The sequence below is a fragment of the Oncorhynchus gorbuscha genome, linkage group LG05 (genome assembly GCF_021184085.1).
Source record: "Oncorhynchus gorbuscha isolate QuinsamMale2020 ecotype Even-year linkage group LG05, OgorEven_v1.0, whole genome shotgun sequence".
NCBI lineage: Eukaryota > Metazoa > Chordata > Actinopteri > Salmoniformes > Salmonidae > Oncorhynchus > Oncorhynchus gorbuscha.
Window position 1 is genome coordinate 58,994,313 of NC_060177.1, and position 21,709 is coordinate 59,016,021.

The 21,709-nt window shown below is 41.2% G+C and overlaps 2 protein-coding genes across 2 annotated transcripts; both read left to right on the forward strand.

The window, feature by feature from the left end:
- Positions 1–8,653: 8,653 nt before the first annotated feature.
- LOC124036174 (P2X purinoceptor 4-like) lies at positions 8,654–13,576 on the forward strand. The gene is made up of 10 exons (XM_046350397.1): positions 8,654–8,965; positions 9,246–9,393; positions 9,550–9,621; positions 9,727–9,799; positions 10,098–10,194; positions 10,557–10,637; positions 11,108–11,249; positions 12,403–12,539; positions 12,717–13,400; positions 13,493–13,576. The coding sequence occupies exons 1-9, from the start codon at positions 8,847–8,849 to the stop codon at positions 12,823–12,825; spliced, it is 978 nt and encodes a 325-aa protein (XP_046206353.1). The 5' UTR covers positions 8,654–8,846; the 3' UTR covers positions 12,826–13,400; positions 13,493–13,576.
- Positions 13,577–14,716: 1,140 nt separating this feature from the next.
- Positions 14,717–18,865, forward strand: LOC124036175 (P2X purinoceptor 4-like). The gene is made up of 12 exons (XM_046350398.1): positions 14,717–15,285; positions 15,427–15,574; positions 16,293–16,364; positions 16,595–16,667; positions 16,875–16,971; positions 17,058–17,138; positions 17,259–17,400; positions 17,646–17,782; positions 17,854–17,947; positions 18,133–18,198; positions 18,365–18,475; positions 18,682–18,865. Exons 1-12 carry the CDS (start codon positions 15,149–15,151, stop codon positions 18,709–18,711), a joined length of 1,188 nt encoding a protein of 395 aa, XP_046206354.1. The 5' UTR covers positions 14,717–15,148; the 3' UTR covers positions 18,712–18,865.
- The last annotated feature ends 2,844 nt before the right edge of the window (positions 18,866–21,709 follow it).

A 21,709-nucleotide genomic window follows, 5' to 3' on the forward strand; every position in this document is an offset into this window, starting at 1 on the left:
CAATGCATTCCACAGTCGTGTCAAATTGGCTGGATGACCTTTGGGTGGTGGACAATTTGCATAGTCTGCAAATTGTCTCTTGACAGTCTGTGAAATCAGACAGTAGTCCATGGTCAAACATGCCAACTCTGTAGTCTCATGTTTGCTGAAGCCCATACATGTAAGGTGGCTGAAAGTAATATTGCTGTAGTGATGGCAGCCATGGAACCAGTCCTGGTACAGAGTAGACAGGGAACAACTGTGGCTTTGGCTGTATACTGTAGCAGGAAGGGATACCAAGCTGATCATAGGTGATACGTCTTGGAGGGTGTCTCTCTCTTTGTGGCAGCTGGTAGGCTGGTTCCTCAGGTTCAGCAGCATCAGTATATGAAGGAAAGGCACTTGGTGGACGATCATCAGGCAAATTTTCAGCAGGCAAGTTAATCTCCTCAGCAGGCAGGTCTTTAACTGTTGTTGTCTCCTCCAGCCGCTTTTCAACAAGAGGCTGTGCTGGTAGCGTATCAGGGACTGGCACTGCAACTGTCTGTCTCACTGTTGGGGGTCTGTGTTCCCACTCTCTCGCTGGTTCAGCATTCCTCTCCTCAGGTACTGTAGGAGATGTGGGAACCTGTAGCGGCTCATGATAAAGGTCATATTCATCCCCACTGTCTTCATCAGAATCTAGAGTCTGTTGATGCAGGCTGGTGTCTCCTCGTTTTCTGACTTTTGTCCACTTTGGTCATTTCTGGTTGTGTCTCAAAAGGTAAGTGGTCACAGGACATGAGCAGATTTCTGTGCAGGACCCTGGAGCGTCCCCTACCCTTTTCTGGTCTCAATTCATAAATCGGCAGGTCTGAACCCATTTGTCTCACCACTGTGTGAATTGTATCTTCCCAATAGTTACTGAGTTTTCCTGGTCCTCCTCTTGGTGTCAGGTTTTTAATCAGAACTCGCTCGCCAGGCTGTAGCACTGAACTCCTAACTTTAGTGTCATAATACTTCTTACTTCTTTCAGCGGCTTTCTGAGCATTTTCATTTGCAATGGCGTATGCTTCGTCCATCCCTCGTTTCCAGTTCTCCACGTATTCTCGCTGGTTACTGGAACCTGCCTGTGTGCACAATCCATAGAGCATATCAACTGGAAGCCTGGGTGATCTCCCAAACAGAAGATAAAATGGTGAATAGCCAGTCACTTCGCAACAGGTGCAGTTATAGGCATAAACCAGTTTGTTCAGAGACTCCTTCCAATTTGACTTTTGTGTCTCAGTTAGTATCTTTAACATTTGCAACAATGTTCTGTTCATGCGTTCCGCTTGACCGTTTCCCATCGGGTGATAGGGTGTTGTCCTGGACCCCGCCATGCCACTGAGTTTCTTTAACTGATGGAACAACTGATTTTCAAATTCTCCCCCTTGGTCATGGTGGATGCGGGACGGGAACCCAAACTTCAGGGCAAAGTCATTGAAGATGAGATTTGCAGCAGTTTTACCTGACTTTGATGTGGTGGCGTAGGCTTGAGTGAAACATGTAAAATGATCAACAATCACGAGGATGTACTCATATCCCCCTTTGCATCTGTCGAGATGAAGGAAGTCTATACATACCAGTTCAAATGGCTGTGTTGTCACAATGTTTGTCAGAGGAGCTCTTGTTGCATGGGCTGGCTTAGGAAGTCAAACTCTTCATATTCTTCACCTGTCGTGTGCGTTCGTAAGAAGGACGGGACCCTCCGGGTGTGTATAGATTACAGAGACCTGAACAGAAAGACACATCCCGACCGCCAGCCCATCCCTCGGGTCCAAGACATCATGGACAGTTTAGGTGGTAATTCCTGGTTCTCCCTCTTAGATCAGGGGAAAGCGTATCACCAGGGGTTCATCTCTGAAGAAAGCAGACCACTGACAGCATTTGTGACACCGTGGGGACTCTGTGAGTGGATACGTATGCCATTCGTATGCCATGAACGCTCCTGCAGCTTTTCAGCGGTGTATGGAGGAGTGTTTGGAAGGGCTCCGGGATAACATCTGCATTCCTTATCTGGACGACACGCTAGTTTTCAGTAAAACATTCAACAGCCATGTGAATGATGTGCGAAAAGTTTTGCAGCGTCTCAGAGAGTATGGCATTAAACTCAAACCAAGTAAGTGTGATCTCTTTAAAGCCCAGGTCCGTTATTTGGGCAGAATAGTGTCTGCAGAGGGCAGCCGAGTTGACCCAGCCGATTTTGAAGCAGTAAGAGCATTGAAAGAAATCAGACCAGAGACTGTGGGCCAGCTCAGAAAAATGCTTGGTTTACCCACTTACTACAGACAGTACATCAAAGACTTTTCTAGGAGTGCCAGCTGCCTGTATGACCTCCTGAAAGCAGATTCAGAGAAATTACCTGACCACCCATGGAAAACAAAAACAAAGAAAGTAAGTCATGTGGTGCCCTCAAACAAGCCAATCCTGTGGACTGACCAGCATCAACAGGCACTTGAACAGCTGATTGAGTGTTTGCTTCACCCACCAGTTTTAGGTTTCCCTGTTGAACGTGAAAAACCCAGCAGCGTTGCAGTTCTTGACACAAACCGGTGCGCCTGGCACTGACTACCATACCCCGTTTCAAAGGCACTTAAATACAGAAAAGTGTATAAGAAGGGAATTATGTTCCATATAACTGTGCTTAACTCGGGTCAGAATTGGGCCCTATTTGTATCCAATCTCCAACAGCCTGGTCTCATAGGCTAGACATAGCAGGGTCGTGAAAATTGGGAGAAACATTATCCTTCTTTCTCTCCCCATGAGTGACCTGGCTTGACCTCCTGTGAGACTTACAACAACAAAGGAATGAGGTGGTAGTTTGGTTGGGTCCCTTACTGAAGCTGAAGGAAGATCAAACCATGATGTAGTATGGTAGTGATTTTATTTGTAATGATGTCATGTACAGCTTTCGTGATCAGTTAATTCTTTCTTCAAAGCAATTTTTTGCTCACAACTCAGTTTCGTCCTGTTTTCCAAGCAAGATACACACTGATGCTCTAATCATTACATAATAATGATACATTGGGCAAAGGTGTGCATGTAGAGTGAAAGGGGGAAAAAAACATCTGAAACATGGGCAAAGGTCTACGGCAGGTGTTGCAGAGACCCCTGCTGCACAAGAAAGACAATATTCAAATAAAATAAAATCAAACTTTATTGGTCACATACACATGGTTAGCAGATGTTAATGCGAGTGTAGCGAAATGCTTGTGCTTCTAGTTCCGACAGTGCAGTAATATCTAACTGTAATGAACGCGATGGGACATAGTACTGGTTTCATGCGCAGAGCGCATCAGGTGTTTATTGGTAAAGGACCACAGGAGGAAGCAGGTAGCTGGGTCCAGGGGCAGGCAGAATGTCATACACAGGGGGTCCAAAAAGGCAACAGTACAGGCAGGGAAGGGAAATGGCAAATAACGTCGTCTGGGAGATCAGGCAATAGCTTGATAACAGGAAATCCGATAGGCTAAAGTACAGGCAGGGAATAGGCAAAAGGCATCGTGAGTGAGACAGACAAAAACTATCATACACGGGAGGATTAAATTACGGGGAAAAACAGAGCTCTGAATAGAAGTGTCACAAAACAAACAATACCTCACAATGATGGGGTGCAAAGAACTGAACTAAATAGTTGTAACGGTTTTCTTGAGTTGAAGGAGAGGCGGACCAAAATGCAGCGTGGTTTCTATTCATGGTTCTTTAATAAAGACTCTACACATGAACAAACTAACAAAACAAGAACTGTGAAAACCCAAACCAGCCCTATCTGGTGCAAACACAGAGACAGGAACAATCACCCACAAACACACAGTGAAACCCAGGCTACCTAAGTATGATTCTCAATCAGAGACAACTAATGACACCTGCCTCTGATTGAGAACCACACTAGGCCGAAACATAGAAATACCCAAATCATAGAAAAACAAACATAGACTGCCCACCCCAAGTCACACCCTGACCATACTAAATAATGACAAAACAAAGGAAATAAAGGTCAGAACGTGACAATAGTGTGTGATAATGACATACAGGTACACACAAATGTACTGAACCTCATAGATTTGACATATTTTACAAACATTTTCACAGTGCTAGAGGCATTACTACATACATGGGTTCATTCCCAGACTGTGCCACAACCGGCCATGGCCGGGAGTCTTACAGAACGGCGCACAATTTGCCCAGCGTCATCTGGGTTAGGGGAGTGTTTGACCGGAGGGTTTTACTTGGCTCATCGTGCCCTAGTGACTCCTTGCGATGGGCCTGTAGCCTGCTGGCTGACCCTGGTCGCCAGATGAACGGTGTTCCTTCTGACACAATGGTGCGGCTGGCTTCCGGGTATTATTATATTATTGATCAATTGACTATGACTTTTTAAATCACCCAGCAGTGCTATTTGCAGAGGGGGACATAACGTGGCAGGCGGTCTGGGGGCCTTCCCATTTTTGGGGACATTTAAAGCACATTTCCTGCATTTCTACATAATCTAATATGACCCATGGTCCTTCTAGCCATCTTTAGAACAACAAAAAGCAAGCAAAAATGCCCACAGTCATCAAGCTAGGTAAGAGATGATTAAATATGTTTAAGTGATTGATAAGACTGAACCAGATCCATGATAATTCAATAATCAAATGTAAATGTAATGTGTTGCACCTTTAACCAATAGCCTAACAAATGAACAACTGTTACAAATAAATTACAAAGACAACTTTTGATTGTCTTTAAGACTATATCAAATTTCAGCCAGAACACCCAGCCAACCCAAGCCGCCTACATGCCCAACCCCCACCAGTCAAGTCAATAACTCAACTCTCTCCCCAACTTCCTTCCCATTTTTAAAAATGTAATTCAAGGAAAAGGTTTGGAAAACAAAAGATGAATGAAAACACACATACCCCTATCCATTAACACACAGAAACTATACACCCTCCATGTAATTAATATCGTAGGCCTAATAGTCCTGTAGAGCTTTTTACTTGCACACAATACAGCTGGAACACCCCGTCCTGCCCCTAGGTGTCCACGTCCCTGTAGTGCCCCAACCAATCACACCCCACTCAGCTTTAGGATCTTAGTAAGTAAGCATTTCATGGTAAGGTCTACTACACCTGTTGTATTCGGCGCATGTGACCATTTTTTACATTTGATTTAGTGACACATTAATTATTGGTTTCAGGTGTGTTAGGCCAGAGTGACAACAGTACAGCAGATCCGCAGGGCCAGGACTGAACAGCCCAGCAGCTAGAGATTGCCTTATGAATATATACCTTAGATATACCTTATGAAAGTTGAACAGTATACCTTTAATCTTAAAACAAATGTAGTGATACAGTACATAACTCAACATTTATTCCATACATTGTGGGAGGATAACCAACCTTCCAATGAATGGCAATGCATTTATTAGCCACTATAAATGCTAGGTTACACAGTTTCTTCTGATATAATGTGAGTTGTATTAGTCAGTATGTCAATGTAGCGTTATTGATCTGTCAGTTTCCCTAGTTAATTCTCTACTTTTCACACTGACACAGTAATAAACAGCATCAACATGTATCAACATTTCCAAGCAAACAAAAACAGGGAGAAGGGAGAATCTGTAGACATGCTGAGATAACAGAACATGCTATTTGCCAGAATTCAGCCAGCCTTCACAAGACCACAACACATGCACATATTTCCCCTTTTGTGCTTTACACCTCCAGCAGAATAATACCATTTTTTGAGTGCATGATATTCAGTTTCACTGGCATATATAGTATGTTATATGGATGGTCTTTATGTCTGAGATGATATGAACATGACTGGGCATTGAAACATATCTGTATCCATTCATCATCATCAGTAGCGTCTGCCTCACATTTGTGTTTGACATGTTTGGTATCATCAGGAAAAGCCTCTATCAACCCTTAATACAGTTTGGAAATCAACTTTGGAGGTTTGTCAGACTTCCTTAAAATAGCATCTGGCGTGTCCAGTGTTTGCTGGACAGAGGGAATAAAGTGTTGTATCTGCAAAAATCCACCTCACCTCTGTCACAGACTGGTCTTCCCTGGCTGCCTGACTCTGCTAAGGCCCCTGTCACCAGCTGATCCTCCTACAAAGAGGCATGACAAATAATTACCTTGGTGTACAAACTAGAAGAAATGGTTCAATAATTGAAATGAACATTATTCCCAGATCCCAGACTGTAGCTTTAAATTTAGCCTGCTGTCATGTAGCTACTGTAGGTCTACTCATCAATTCAAAATGGAACTTTGTATCATTCACTGAATATACTGTGAAATTCACCTGAACTTCATAGACTGGTCTTCCCTAGCTGTCTGACCCTGCTGGGACCCCTGTCACCGTCTGATCCTGCTAAGACATGATGAGCATAGTGTTGGACCTGCTGGTCCCGACAGAGATTATGGCTCATTTGGCATTTTTCATACTACAGGCGGGAACAGGCCTTAATCCGACGACAGACGACTTTGGGATGAAACTATTTTTGTTGTCCCACAGATTATTTGAAACTGTCCTCTTTCTGCTTTGTAAGCGTTAGCCTACCTATTGTATTAAAAGTACATATTTTTCGTATTATTCACACACTCAGAATTCGCTGCTTCAACTTCAGTAGCCTAACTTCAGTAGCCTACCTATATATATGATTAGACTGTAGTTTACTACAGTGTCTGTAAATAAACATTGATAATGAAAAGAGGTGGAAGGCATTCAACCAAAGTGAGTCGAAGTGCAATCAAATGTTTTTTATCGTGGTTGAAAAGGAAAACTCACAATAGGTTAGGCTACTATGCTGGGTGAGCTTTGCACCTTTTCAATTTCAATAAGTATGGATTACCCATTTATTTGTCTCTGCCTGTAAACAGTCCTCCTAAAACGTAGGCTATATCCTATAGGATTATGCAAAAATGTAGCAAGTGACACTGCTGCTTCCAGTTCAGTAGCCATACCTGCGAAATCAGGTGCCCGTGTGGTCTCAATTAAATAGAGTAGGCTGTAGCCTATGTATACATGGACGGAGAAGCATGGGGCAGTTATCTTTCCAAGGAAAAGTACTTCCTAAAATGGCCTGTGATTAGGCTATAATTTACTACATTGCCTAGAAATAGGCCTAAATATTGATCACCCATATTTCTCAGTCTGAAACTCTTCCCACTCCTTAAAGGTAGGCTATAAAAATAGCTGAAGAGGAAGTGCAAGTCTCTCCTACTCTGCTTGCTTCAATCTACATCTAGCATATTGGCTGATATAGCTCAGTAATACAGATTGCCTAATATAAGTCAGAATCTCTGGTAATTTAACCTGTTTCTTAAGGTATTGTTGCACATTTGATATTGCCTATAGGGCGCAAAATTGCTGGGACCATGGCTGGCAAGTGAGCTGCGTTACATACGCCTAAAATAACATTGTGGGATTAAGAAATTGGTCCTGCACAGACCTCTTCTGTGCACCATGATAGTGAAGCCTCTAATGTTAGAGCTGTTTATTACTGTGTCAGTGTGAAAAGTAGGGAATTAACTAGGGAAACTGACAGATCAATAACGCTACATTGACATACTGACTTGTCATGTATTGTCATATATTGTCATGTCTTGTCCCTGTGCTTTCTCTTCTATTCGTTTCCCCCCTGCTGGTCTTATTAGGTTTCTTTCCCTCTCTTTCTCTATCGTTCCGTTCCTGCTCCCAGCTGTTCCTAACGACCTCGTTTACTCTCTCACACCTGTCCCCTATTTTGCCCTCTGATTAGGTCTCTATTTCTTTCTCGGTTTCTGCCTCTGTCCTTGTCGGATTCTTGTTTGCTGTTTGCTGTGTTCTTGTTCCGTCCTGTCGTGTTTTGCCTTATCATCAGATGCTGCGTGTGAGCAGGTGTCTCTGTCCTGCCTCTGAGCTGACCTGGCTGTGTGGTAGCTACTCACTAAGTGTAGATTATTCATTCACTTCAGCAGAGAGGGAATGAAACATTAGCTAGCGTTACATGTCAGTTACAATACTAGCTCAGCACTGCGAATAAACACTAGTTTCGTTTTTTTCTGTTAAAGAGCAGTTACCTTGACGGCTACGTCAGTCAACTAAAGATTAGCCAGTTTCTGTTCCTTTCACAACTATGTGAAAGAGCGCAAGGCGTACACTGAACTATGCTCAACTCCCCCCTGTGCTGGTCCAGCCAGACTTCCGGAGGCTTTGCCTTCACACAGCCTATCAACCCACTCTGTGGTCTCCACATGGTCCTAAATCCAGTCGGCTAAACACTCCAAAAAGCCTACCCGACCGCTCGGAGGCGTCTGCACACCGTTGCCTTCTTTTCTATTACATTCCAATGATAATACCAGGGGACAAAATGTAAATGTCAGAATGTTGGGGAGACATCCCCCCTTCCTCAGTGAAAGTTGTGCCCCTGCCCAGATACAAAGAAGCCCTTCATAAGGATATGACCCTTTGATATGCAAATACTGATAGTGTCAGAAATCTTAATTTAATATCCTTTACCTCTTTTAATGTTCTTACCGGTATAGCCCAAGGCCTACATAATTAGTCAATATGAATATATTATTATTCATGTACTTCTCAAGCAATTTATTGTCAAATCATTTCAAAGTAGCAAATAACATAAAACAATCGACAAAGACGACTTTGTTTTCCGCTTTGGCTGCTCGGTAGGGATGTGCACGCACACTGCCTCCACAACAACGATGACTGGACCAGTCTTGAATTTCACAGACGTAGAATATTGTCCGGTCAATGGAACTGCAACAGCTGCAAGCTGACCCAGCGGAAGGAGAAGAAAGAACCAAGTATGAGTCAGAAGAGATCCTTTCTCTCAGTCAGACTTATCCAAAATGCCTTGTAAACTGCTAAATCTATGTGAGTATGAAACACATAAACTGGTCCGAATACAAAGTGTAAGGCTGGGATCGCTGAAATGGACATTTAACGGAGTCATATTGATGTTCATCTGGTGAGTAGGCTATTCTGCAGAAGGATTCATCTTGCGGTAATAACGGTAATAGACTACGAACGCCCACTCGCCTTGACTGATCAAGAATGTGTGCATGAAAATAAAGTATGAATGTTTTATGTAAGGATTATATTCTAAAATAAGGATGTATTACTTGCATCAACTGTATCTCTTGTAACCATGCCAATGGTATTTTAAAACGATTAGGGATATCTATCAAAGTAGGCTAACTTACTCCAATTTGCAACATACCATGATCAAATATTGTTTTATTTTGTAGCATTATGATGCTCTGGAACAAGGAGTACCAAGAACACGACTATGTGGTCAGCTCTGTTACTGCTAAGGTCAAGGGAGTGGCCTTAACCAGTTTACCAGATGTTGGTGATATAGTATGGGACGTTGTGGATTACAGTGGGCCATCACAGGTGTGTGTGTGTGTGTGTTTATGTGTGTGTGAGATAGTGAGCGAATATTGTTGTTTTATTGTTGTATATTATATACATATTACATTTGTAATATACATGCACATATTTTTACATTGGTTCTGACTTTCTATACATTTGTTTGACTTTCTGTTTCAGGGAAAGAATTCATTTTTCGTGGTGACCAATGTCATTGTTACAAAAAAACAAAGGCAAGGAAAATGCCCTGAGGTAGAGTGCCAGTAGGACATCCTATTACTGTACAGTCTAAGGTCTTATATCATTTCTATTTGATGACTAGAACACACTAATCTCCTAGGAATGTTTATATTACAGGTCCCTCCGTATGGAAAAGTGTGTCGGACAGACGAGGACTGTGTAAAGGGATTCTGGGATCAGCACAGTCACGGTACAACTACAACTGTCTAGAACTTCTCCCATTATCCATCTCTTCTGTTTGTGTCATCTCTATCTGGTGATACCATTTGTTCTTGCATGGAGGGGAGGAATTTGTCCCCAGTGTGTTAAGGTTTCAGACGGTCAGCTCCGCTCTGGGCTCTTTACTATTTGCAGATACATTATGGTTATATACGTTTATACAGTGGTAGTAAACATGTAGACACATGATAATAGAACATCTAAGATAATAGTTGATATTGTTTGTCATGTGACCCATACAATAATTCAAATGTTGCTTTCCTTTTCAGGGATTCAGACAGGTGCATGTGTGAAGTTTGATGTGACACGGAAAACATGTGAGGTGTCTGCGTGGTGCCCCATAGAGTCCAAGAAAAAGCCCCCCAAGTAAATAAGCTCACTATTATTGTTGTTGTTGTTCTCAGCATCAGTATGCATTTATTCAAATTCAGTGTGATTTGACATGTGGTCCCTGCAGAGGTTAGTTACTCAGTAAATAATGTTATCTTCTCTTCTACATAGACCACTGCCTGACAGCTATATTTATACTTTAGTTCCTCTAATGTGGAGGAAGCTCACTTTGTTTGTGCTGCATGTGTATGTAGTCCAATATGCCAAGGAACATTGTTTCACAGTAGTTTAACAGAAACTTTTAAATGAAAATGAAACCGTCCGCTGTAAAAAATAAAATAAAAATGTTTTCACAACTTTGCTACAATAATACAATTGATGACTCCTCTGACGTCTAGGCCTGCTCTCTTGGCATCAGCTGAGAACTTCACAGTCCTCATCAAAAACAACATCAGATTCCCAAACTTTAATTTCATGAGGTGAGACTTTCCAATTCAATATGAATGAATTTGGCTTTTTAGTTTGCACACAACAGTTCTCAAGTATATTATAATTAGAGTAACCTTCACCACCTTTACAGATGTGGGATCTTAATTTGATCACCCGGTTGCAGAAGAACTTTCCTGCAATGCAGGACATTTAAAACTTGTAGTATATTTGGGGTTTAAAACATTTTAAAGGCTTCTGAAGTTTGTATTTTCGACATGATTTTCCCTTAAGAAAAATGTATAAAAAATGTCCATCAATTGTAATCCAGACAATAATTCAAATTTCCTGTTGCTGCAGGATTATTTTCCTGCTGTAGCTAACTGGCTCAAACTAAGATCATTAATCTGTACATACTCTGAGAGCATAAAAAACGATTAAATTAATTCATAAAAATATGGAAAACAAGCACATTCTTCAATTTAGTGAAAGTGGATCTAACTGATGCGTTTTTGTCTTACAGAAGGAACATCCTCCCTGAGATGACGGAAAGCTACCTGAAGCGCTGCCAGTTTAACAGGCATACAGACTCCTCGTGCCCCATCTTCCGTCTGGGGGACATTGTAAAGGAGGCTAAAGAGAACTTCTCAGAGATGGCAGTTGAGGTGGGCTGCTTTGTTAGATGGAGTTTCTCAAACAACCACAAACTTTCACATAAACTAACTCTATGACCCTCAATTATGTATGTCCCTCACTGTTGTCTGTATCTATTTTGGCACTGCACATAATGTTGGACATATTTGATTACTTAATGAATTACAGAATTATGGTTTGGATTCAATCCGTATCCGCGTAAAAATGTTAAGGTGATTTCCGATTTGGTATTTTATTAGGATCCCCATTAGCTGTTGCAAAAGCAGCAGCTACTCTTCCTGGGGTCCACACAAAACATGAAACATAATACAGAATGAGATAATACAGAATATCATTAGACAAGAACAGCTCAAGGCAGACAGAACTACATACATTTTTTTAAAGGAACACGTAGCCCTACATATCAATGCATACACACAAACAATCTAGGTCAAATAGGGGAGAGGCGTTGTGCCCAGAGGTGTTGCTTTATCAGTTTTTTAAAACCAGGTTCTCTGTTTATTTGAGCAATATGAGATGGAAGGAAGTTCCATGCAATAAGGGCTCTATATCATACTGTACGTTTTCTTGAATTTGTTCTGTATTTGGGGACTATGAAAAGACCCCTGGTGGCATGTCTGGTGGGGTAAGTGCCTGTGTCGGAGCTGTGTGTAAATTGACTATGCAAATAACTTTGGATTTTCAACACATTAATGTTTCTTATAAAAAGAAGAAGTGATGCAGTCAGTCTCTCCTCAACTCTTAGCCATGAGAGACTGGAATGCATAGTATTTATATCAGCCCTCTGATTACAATTAAGAGCAAAACGTGCAGCTCTGTTCTTGGCCAGCTGCAGCTAAACTAGGTATTTCCTTGCAGCACTGGACCACACGACTGGACAATAATCAAGATTAGACAAAACTAGAGCCTGCAGAACTTGCTTTTTGGAGTGTGGTGTCAAAAAGTGAGCCGACATGTGCAGCGTGTACCGTGAGGGCAGTGCAGTCTCCGCGAACGCGGGAACATTGCCTTTATATTTAAATCGAGGTATAATGCGGATGTTCCCCGATACTTCGGCGATACAGATTGAATCTAGCCCTAAATCACCTTAGTTAGATTACATGATTGTCAGGTTGATATAAAACACGTTTAGTAGATCATCTCCACCATGCTCTCTCACCAAAGGGTGGCGTCATTGGGATCCAAATTAAGTGGGATTGTAACCTGGATGGGTTCTTGCGGAACTGTCTGCCCAAATACTCCTTCCGCCGGCTGGATGAGAAGGAGAGCAATAGAACACTGTACCCTGGTCTCAACTTCAGGTAATTGTGACAGTCCTTGTTCTTGAGGCCAACGGTCATGTCATAGGTCATACATGGTCAGTTGACCCATGTCAAATTATGGAAAGCTGTCAATCAATACTGCTATAGACATTTGTAATTGTATATATCAATGCAATCCAGATATTACATTGTTTAACCTACTACTTGTGTTGGCAGGTTTGCCAGATATCAGACAGAGAAAGGTGTTGAGGAGAGAACCCTGTTTAAAGCATTTGGGATCAGGTTTGATGTCATGGTGTTTGGAGAGGTTTGTATGACTGAGTAAATCTCATCATTTAAACCTGCAACAATGATGATGGTAATCTTGTGAATGTTGTTATTTTGTAGTTTTTTTTTACCCCCTTTTTCTCTTTAATTTTGATCTTGTCTCATCGTTGCAACTCCCCAACGGGCTTGGGAGGCGGAGGTTAAGTGATGCATCCTCCAAAACATGACCCGCCAAACCTCGCTTCTTAACACCCACCCGGTAAACCCGGAAGCCAACCGCACCAATGTGTCGGAGGAAACACTGTTCAACTGACAACTGCTTTTAGCCTGCAGGCACCCGGTCCGACACAAGGAGTCGCTAGAGTGCGATGAGCCAAGCAAAGTCCCCCCAGGCCAAACCCTCCCCTAACCCAGACGGCGCTGGGCCAATTGTGCGTCACCCTATGGGACTCCCGGTCACGGGGGATTGAACCCGAGCTGTATCTCTTAGTAGGCGTACATTTATTTTTCTAATTCATGAAAATCTGAAAAATACAAATGGTAATTTATATCATGTGTTCTTTTAAGGCAGGAAAATTCAGCATAATCCAACTGATCATATTTATTGGATCAACTCTATCATATTATACACTGGTGAGTGTTATTCAGTCTTTTTTATTCAACTTGTTTCAAATGCAAAACTAATAACAGGGAAAGTAAAGGACAATGATTGTGATTTTTCGTAGACCACTGTATTTATCGACTGGCTCATTGGGACCAGTTGTTACTCTAAAGAAGCCAGACAGAACTACTCCGAGAAGAAAGTTGAATCTGTTCAGGACAGAAAGCAGGTAGGTGTGGGATGTAGGAGTGGGATGGCATTCCCCACTGAGGATTATACAAACCCACAGCAAGATTGTCATTCTCATTGGCTGAATTGTTTGATGTAAATATGTGGTGAGACGCTGAACAATGAGACAATTCTTCTTCTATGTTCCAGTGCATTCTCTGTGTCTCGTTTGTGGACGAGAACCATATAAGAGTGGTGAAGAAATCACATAAGAAAAGTTTACAACAAGTGAAGCCCATCTCTGTTCACCCATGCAAGGTTAGCATAACTGTGTTTTCCCCAATGTAGTGCCATTCTCACCCTGATACAATAGATAAAGATGTCACTTTTAATCTCACTTTCTTATCCTCCTCTTTGTCTTTTATAAAGTAAGTCAGTATGGTAATACATACATATTGTATCAGTGCATATGACTAATTTGATGTGTACTGCACACTTGTTGCCAGGATGACACAGGGCACCTGAGTGCCATGGTTGGTGTATTGCAGAAAGACAACAACATCATAGACAAGCCGTCCCAGGTTCTCCCCCGGCCCAACCGTCCAGCCTGGTGTCTGTGTGGCTGCTGTCTCCCTTCCACCCATCCCCAGGAGCAGCTGTGCTGCAGGCAGAGCATTGGCCGCTGCATTACCACCTCCTCCCTGTTTGAACAGCTGGTGCTGAGTCGGCCCTTGTTGGAGGCAGTGTTGCTGTACAGGGAGCCTCTCTCTGACCTGACCGAGGGGGAGCAACGGATCGCCGCCCTTCGCAACTGCTCCTACAGACAGTACATCAGCTGGAGAATTGGGGCCCCACCCAGAGAAAGTATCCCTGTCATGCCCAGTTGTAGTGTGTGGAGAATCAGAGAGGAGTACCCCAGCCAAGAAGGAGAGTACACTGTCAGAGGCCCAGGAGAACTACCTCTCCCCAGTCCAGCCCTGACACACAGCTTTAGGGACGAGGAAGAGTCAGTGTTCTAGAAAGCTCCATCAGAGATTGGTTCTCATCATGTAGTGACTGTACAACGCATTTGTACTGGTGTATTGATCTAATCTTCCATTCAGCATTAAGGTTAACATCTTCAACCGGAACATTGTCTTGTAGATATTGTGTCCATCCATCTCACTGTCTAGGGACCATCAATAATGAAGAGGGAAATAACATAATAGACTTTATCTTAGATGAGACTGAACTGGAGCTAACTGGAGGTGGGAATTGCTTTATCTTTTCTTTGACTGTCTACTTACATTTAGATTGGAACATATGTTTTTTTTACCTTGTGCAATAAATGTAACTTTGAAAATATTGTTTACTTGATAACATAATTTCACAACTTCGCTAGTTCTTGTGTGCATACAGTAATATTTTCATTCATCCATTGGAGTGGATGAACAGCAGTTTTATTATGCCACTTGTCAGATAGGGTATATTTGCCAACTGAGCCAGGCTCCGTTGTAATTTTCATACTAGCCATTAAAATGATTAGACTATTATCTCAGCAGGCTGTGACACCTCTTTACCTCTTTAATCACTCCCATTGCTAGTTTTCTACAGTGTAACCATAACTCAGAAGATGGGTGGCTGTAGCTCTCAGAGCTGCCATCGCTGTTTCTTTGAATATGAAACAGAAAGAATGATTGTGGTAAAGAGCAAAGTAGTGGGATCCGTCTTCAGATTAATCCAGTTTTTGATCCTCTTTTATGTGATTGGGTAAGTTGGGATTCAATTATTCTGTTTCTTACATTAAAAAGCTGGTGTTCCAGTACATTTAGTCAGAGTGGATGTGTGAATGTATCACTTTGTTTCTACACCTGTGTCCCCTTGTCTCCTGTCTGACCTGCTACACTATAGGTATGTCTGTGTGGTGCAAAAGTCCTACCAGGAAACAGACTCAGTGATCAGTTCTGTCACAACCAAGGTGAAGGGCACTGGCTTCACCAACACCTCTGATCTGGGCGCCCGTGTGTGGGATGTGGCTGATTACAACATCCCCCCTCAGGTAGACTGGTGGAAAAAGTACCCAGTTGTCATACTTGAGTAAAAGAAGTAATAGAGTAATAGAAAACGACTCAAGTAAAAGTGAAAGTCACCAAGTAAAATACTACTTGAGTAAGTCTAAAACTATTTGGTTTTAAATAAACGTAAGTATCAAAAGTAAATATAATTGCTCAAATATACTTAAGTATCAAAAGTAAAACTAATTTCAAATTCCTTATATTAAGCAAACCAGATGGCACCATATTATTGTTTTTTAATTTACGGAAAACCAGGGACACACTCCAACACTCAGACTTAAGTTACAAACGGAGCATGTGTGTTTACTGAGTCTGTCAGATCAGAGGCAGTTGGGTTGATAAGTGTGTGAATTTGACTCTTTTCCTGTCCTGCTAAGCATTCCAAATGTAACAAGTACTTTTGGGTGTCAGGGAAAATGTATGGAGTAAAAAGTAAATTATTTTCTTCATGAATGTAGTGAAGTAAAAGTTGTCAAAAATATAAATTGTAAAGTACAGGTACCCTAAAAAACAAAACAATGTAAGTAGCACTTTAAAGTATTTTTACATAAGTACTTTACACCCTTGCTCAGGAAGAATCCTATACTCTATACACTTTATCTGCAGTGTATTACTTTTTTGTCCGTTTGAGTTCAGATTGTGTTGTTAACTGTTTTTGTATAGAAATATATTTTTTCTCAGAAAATGTCTTCTGTCTGGCAGGGTGAGAGTTCTTTCTTTGTGTTGACCAACATGATTGTCACCCCCAATCAAACTCAATCGACCTGTCCTGAGGTAAGTTACTGATTTCTCCTTTAAAATACATTGAAATGTGTAAGTCTATATTGTAAAATGTGTATTTATTATTTGAATTAAACACTACTGAAAATGTCCAGTGGAATGTTAAGTTGGACTGTATTTATACTAAAATACATTGACTTAGAAGATATGCATTATACAACCATTATTTCAATGGTAATCAAAAGTATTTGAATAATAGTGAAATGTGATCTTGTATCTTTAAGCTCCCAAACCAATCCACCATTTGCATGTCAGACAGTGACTGCTTAGAGGGATCCAATGATGTTCGTGGAAACGGTAGGTCTTCATGCCTTGATGATGAGTCCTTGTAAAATTGTTAAGGGCAGAAACCAGCAGGGAGATGGCTGAAACATTCATAAATCTAAATCTACTGCTCCAGATAAAATTGTCCTGAAATTCAGTCATATTTTCAGAATCATCCTGCAACATATTTGATTAACTAAAGAGCAATGTTTTCTAATCTTATTACTCTGTTAAAAAAAGGTATCCAGACAGGGCTATGCATGAACTATTCAGAGACTGTCAAAACATGTGAAGTGCTATCTTGGTGTCCTCTTGAAATAGACATCAATTTACCCGAGTAAGTAAGAACCAATTATAATATGATTCATGAGGGTATGCTCATTGGGGCAAGGTATTATAAGTGGAACACATTTTGTATCATAGACATGCACTGCTGGTTGCAGCAGAGGACTTCACGGTGCTAATCAAAAACAGTGTGACATACCCCAAATTCAACTTTCACAAGTGAGTCATGTTAATTTGTCCGGCACCGAACTTAAACATGAAAAGGAATAAAGGCAGGACACCTGCTTGAGAGTTTTACTTCATTCTGTAAAATAATATTTTCTCTTTGGTCTCTTGCAGAAGAAACATTTTGCCTGATGTTAACTCCTCCTATCTGAAACAATGTGAATTCAATCGCAAAACAGACCCTGACTGTCCCATCTTCCGCCTTAAAGACATGGTCTCTGAAGCTGAAGAGGACTTTCAGACCATGGCAATCAGGGTATAAAATTTAGCTCTACACTCTCCTCTTTAGGTCCCTTACAAGCCTCGATTCTGCATAAGTCCATACTAGATGTTCCTGTAGTTATTCTTAATGCCGTGTTTAGTGTGTGTTGCAATTGAATGGGCTTTAATCATCCTTGTTTATCAGGCCACATTTTGGCAGTAGTGTCACTCATTGGTATATCAAATTACATATTTAAATAGTTGAATTTGAGATGAGACTATATGGTTGTGTTTGTTCAGGGTGGTGTTCTTGGGATTATGATTGACTGGAACTGTGACCTGGACTGGCCTGAACATTACTGTGGCCCTAAGTACTCCTTCCGCAGGCTAGACAACAAAATCCCTGAAAACAACGTGGCCCCTGGATACAACTTCAGGTGAAATCAATGTGGACACAATGCTGTCATAGAGTATAAATACAGCTTTTCAACAATACTTATTTCCACAGGTTTGCCAAGTACTACAAAACCACAGATGGTAGGGAAACAAGAACCTTGATCAAAGCCTATGGAATCCGATTTGATGTCATTGTTTTTGGAACGGTGAGACTCAACATACAAAAAAAAGAATTGATTCTTAAAACCAAAGGAGTAGAATACTTAATTTTGACAATGTATGAGCTTTATGTTCACAAGATGGTAAAGGCAACAATTGGGACCACCACAATAAGGGTTTCAAGGTCAAATGACAAATCGGCCTACCTTCCTCTACTGTTCTATCTTTACAGGCAGGTAAATTCAACATGGTTCCGACCATAGTGAATGTAGGTGCAGCGCTAACGTTTCTCTCTTTGGTAAGTTCTGTTAAGTGGAACCATCTCCAAAACACTCATTATTTGTAAACAAACATTCATTATTAGTACCATAAAGCATTTTTTCTAAGAAATGTTAGCCTGTTAATACAGTTTAATTGAGTTGTCATTTTCAGTTTGAAATAGTCATGCAAGTGTGTGCCCTTAGGTGAATGCAGTTTGTACCTGGTTTCTCCTGACATGCACAAAGAGAAGAGACTACTACAACAAACACAAATTCACATATCTGGATAACACTGATGACAATGCTGGTGAACCTGTGAGTTACTGACTTCTCAAGCTTATTCCACTATATACAGGACCAAATTAATTATCAGGGAATACTTACAAAAATAACCATCACTATTCTTTGCTTAACAACCGCAACTTGACTGTTCATCAACTTTTTCATTATGCAGATTTGACTTAAATTAGTTATATAAATCATGTATTATTAATCTGACAAATTCTTATTTGTCTGTACAGCTGGGAGAAACAACGTATGGGACCCGGTAGATCCTGCACAGAGAAGTAGTCATTTCATATTGTGGGGGAATGTTGAAGCCATCTTTTGTCCAGATCTCTAGCCATCTCCAGCCCCTGCCCCCTAAACATCATACATGGGGCATGTACTGATATTTCCTAATATTCCAGATTAAGCCTCGTCAAATGTGAAGTGTATAATCTGTTATAAGATACCTTAAAACAAGGTACAAATAAATAGTAAGAAAATAATTTTAATATGGAAATTGTCATTTCACATAATTGATCACAAAAGAATAATAAACAAGTTACAATATAGAAAGTAGAAAATATATATTTTTAGACTATCGCCTTTTCTGGAAAATATGTCCTCTTCCCATCCCTCCATGTCCTCGACTCCTGGCAGCCACTGTGAAAGAGGAGACAAAAGCAAATAGTTTGTCTATAAAAACATACAGTACCAGTCAAAAGTTGACACCTACTCATTCAAGGGTTTTTCTTTATTTTTACGATTTTCTACATTGCAGAATAATTGTGAAGACATCAAAACTATGAAATAACACATATGGAATCATGTAGTAACCAAAAAAGTGTTAAACAAATCAAAATATATTTTAGATTCTTCAAAATAGCCACCCTTTGCCTTGATGATGGCTTTGCACACTCTTGGCATTCTCTCAACCAGCTTAAGTTTTGTAAGCTAGTCACTATGTCATTTATTAGTTTAGTCTCATATGTTGCTGTCCAGCGGTTCTGAATTTGTGATGCACCCGACTGTCCACATTTTTCTGTGCAATAGAATTTTACACTTGAAAAGTATGTGTACTGCCTCCCGGGTGGCGCAGTGGTTAAGGGCGCTGTACTGCAGCGCCAGCTGTGCCATCAGAGTCCCTGGGTTCGCGCCCAGGCTCTGTCGTAACCGGCCACGACCGGGAGGTCCGTGGGGCGACGCACAATTGGCCTAGCGTCTCCCGGGTTAGGGAGGGCTTGGTCGGTAGGGGCGTCCTTGTCTCATCGTGCACCAGCGACTCCTGTGGCGGGCTGGGCGCAGTGTACGCTAGCCAAGGTGGCCAGGTGCACGGTGTTTCCTCCGGCGCATTGGTGCGGCTGGCTTCCGGGTTGTGTTAAGAAGCAGTGCGGCTTGGTTGGGTTGTGTATCGGAGGACGCATGACTTTCAACCTTCGTCTCTCCCGAGCCCGTACAGGAGTTGTAGCGATGAGACAAGATAGTAGCTACTACAACAATTGGATACCACAAAATTGGGGAGAAAAAAAGGGGTAAAATTCACAAAAAAGAAAAAAAAGAAAAAAGAAAAGGCTATTTAATGTACATGACCAGTTTGTCTTCAGTCCATTTTAAAATGGGATAGATGGGCTATGGTATAGGTTGAATGTGATAGTCTGCCTCAACCAGCCCGAGTAGGCCTATGACTCCATTTCTATTCTATTCAGAGTTTAGAGAAATTAATAGAATTAGAAATGATTTATCATCAGGCTGATTAACTTCTCTGGGATATGTGGGACGGTAAGTGTCGTGTCTTTACGATCATTAAATTAAGACTTAGTTTTTATCAACGATTCTCTGTAATTAGTATTACGCGATCAAACTGATTAATCATGTAACTGTAATTAACTAGGAAGTCGGGGCACCAAGGAAAATATTCAGATTACAAAGTTATCATTTCCGAATATAACCTTTCAGATATTTTCATATCTGATCAATAGTTTTCTGATTAATTAATTATTTATTTTACCTCACGTTAGTCACATTCCAAATGTCGTAAATTGTTGGTTATCTGCACAAACCCAGTCTTCACTATGAGTCATCCATACATCAATTGTCTTAAATCATTTATTTATTACTAACTAAGTCATTAACAGAAATGCATAAACAAACAAGGTAAATATGGTTACAAGAAATGATAGGGGAATGTGCCCTAGTGGGCTAAACCGGCATGGCGGCTTGTTAGAAGTGGGGGGGGGGTCGACTAAGAAGTCACTACAGAGTTGATAATTATTACAATTGAAATGTTAATCCTTTGCACATGAACGCTCACTCATTCGGGAACAATTGCAATCAATAAATATATTTACGCCCAGTGTGTCGTCTTGATCGCTGTTGAAACGTTAGTTTCTTTTGTAGAATTGTCCGTCTCTCTCTCTGTCGTGATTATAGTGGATAGTTCAGAGTGACATTCATTCATGTTGTTGTAGAATGGATGTTTTGGCGGTTGTCGTTCTTCGCAGTCAATGATACCGAATTCCTAGCTGCAGACTAGTAATTAATATCAAAGACTTGTTCTTATTCTGTCGGTATCGATAGTCTAAGAGTTTAACCACGTGGTATGGTTAAAAGATTCAGCAATGGTCTGCAATCTTTGTCCTCCCATGATTGAGAGAAACATGGTCTACTTAGAATTTCTCAAAGTTTGGTTTTATTCGGAATTGCAGAAAAGGGGCTGTCCTAGGATGCCTGACCCTAACTGGGCTCATGGGCGGTCCTCTGATTTAGTTCAACTCAAATGGGAATTGGAGTTTCCTTCATTAAACAGTCCAAAATCATATTGTAAAATTGTGTAAACAGTATCATCCTCACTCATTTTATACAACAATTAGATGTAAACGTCATATCTGAGGCTATTATATAAACATCGTTATGGTAATGTGGCCGCACCGTCTCCCATGAGCTTCCCCAAGTTGTAACAAACGGACCAGTTCGTAGCTTAATTCTTCACCGATCTTTTATACCTTCTCCGGAACATGAAATTTGTTTCGGACCTCAAGTTCTGTGAGGTGGAAGAAATTCCTTTGTTCTCTATGGATTTTCAATCACTTATACTGTGTCCATGAGGAGATAATCTCTTCGAGGATTTACGACCTCACTGACCACAGCAGCCTGGTTGAAGGAGCAGAGAGAGGGGGATGATGCTTGCTGTACCCAAAGAGGGCAACGTCATGACAGTAGTGTCCCACCTAACCAACAGCCAGTGAAAGTGCAGGGCGCCAAATTCAAAACAGAAATTCCTCAAGC

What these genes read in the sequence shown, in the direction of transcription:
- LOC124036174 (XM_046350397.1), top strand. Translation starts at nt 8,847, where the DNA reads ATGCCTTGTAAACTGCTAAATCTATGTGAGTATGAAACACATAAACTG. An exon ending in GTCATATTGATGTTCATCTG is followed by an intron (nt 8,966 to 9,245) that starts GTGAGTAGGCTA and finishes TTTATTTTGTAG; the next exon opens with CATTATGATGCTCTGGAACA. An exon ending in ATTACAGTGGGCCATCACAG is followed by an intron (nt 9,394 to 9,549) that starts GTGTGTGTGTGT and finishes TTTCTGTTTCAG; the next exon opens with GGAAAGAATTCATTTTTCGT.
- LOC124036175 (XM_046350398.1), top strand. Translation starts at nt 15,149, where the DNA reads ATGGGTGGCTGTAGCTCTCAGAGCTGCCATCGCTGTTTCTTTGAATAT. An exon ending in CTCAATCGACCTGTCCTGAG is followed by an intron (nt 16,365 to 16,594) that starts GTAAGTTACTGA and finishes TGTATCTTTAAG; the next exon opens with CTCCCAAACCAATCCACCAT. An exon ending in ATAGACATCAATTTACCCGA is followed by an intron (nt 16,972 to 17,057) that starts GTAAGTAAGAAC and finishes TTTGTATCATAG; the next exon opens with ACATGCACTGCTGGTTGCAG.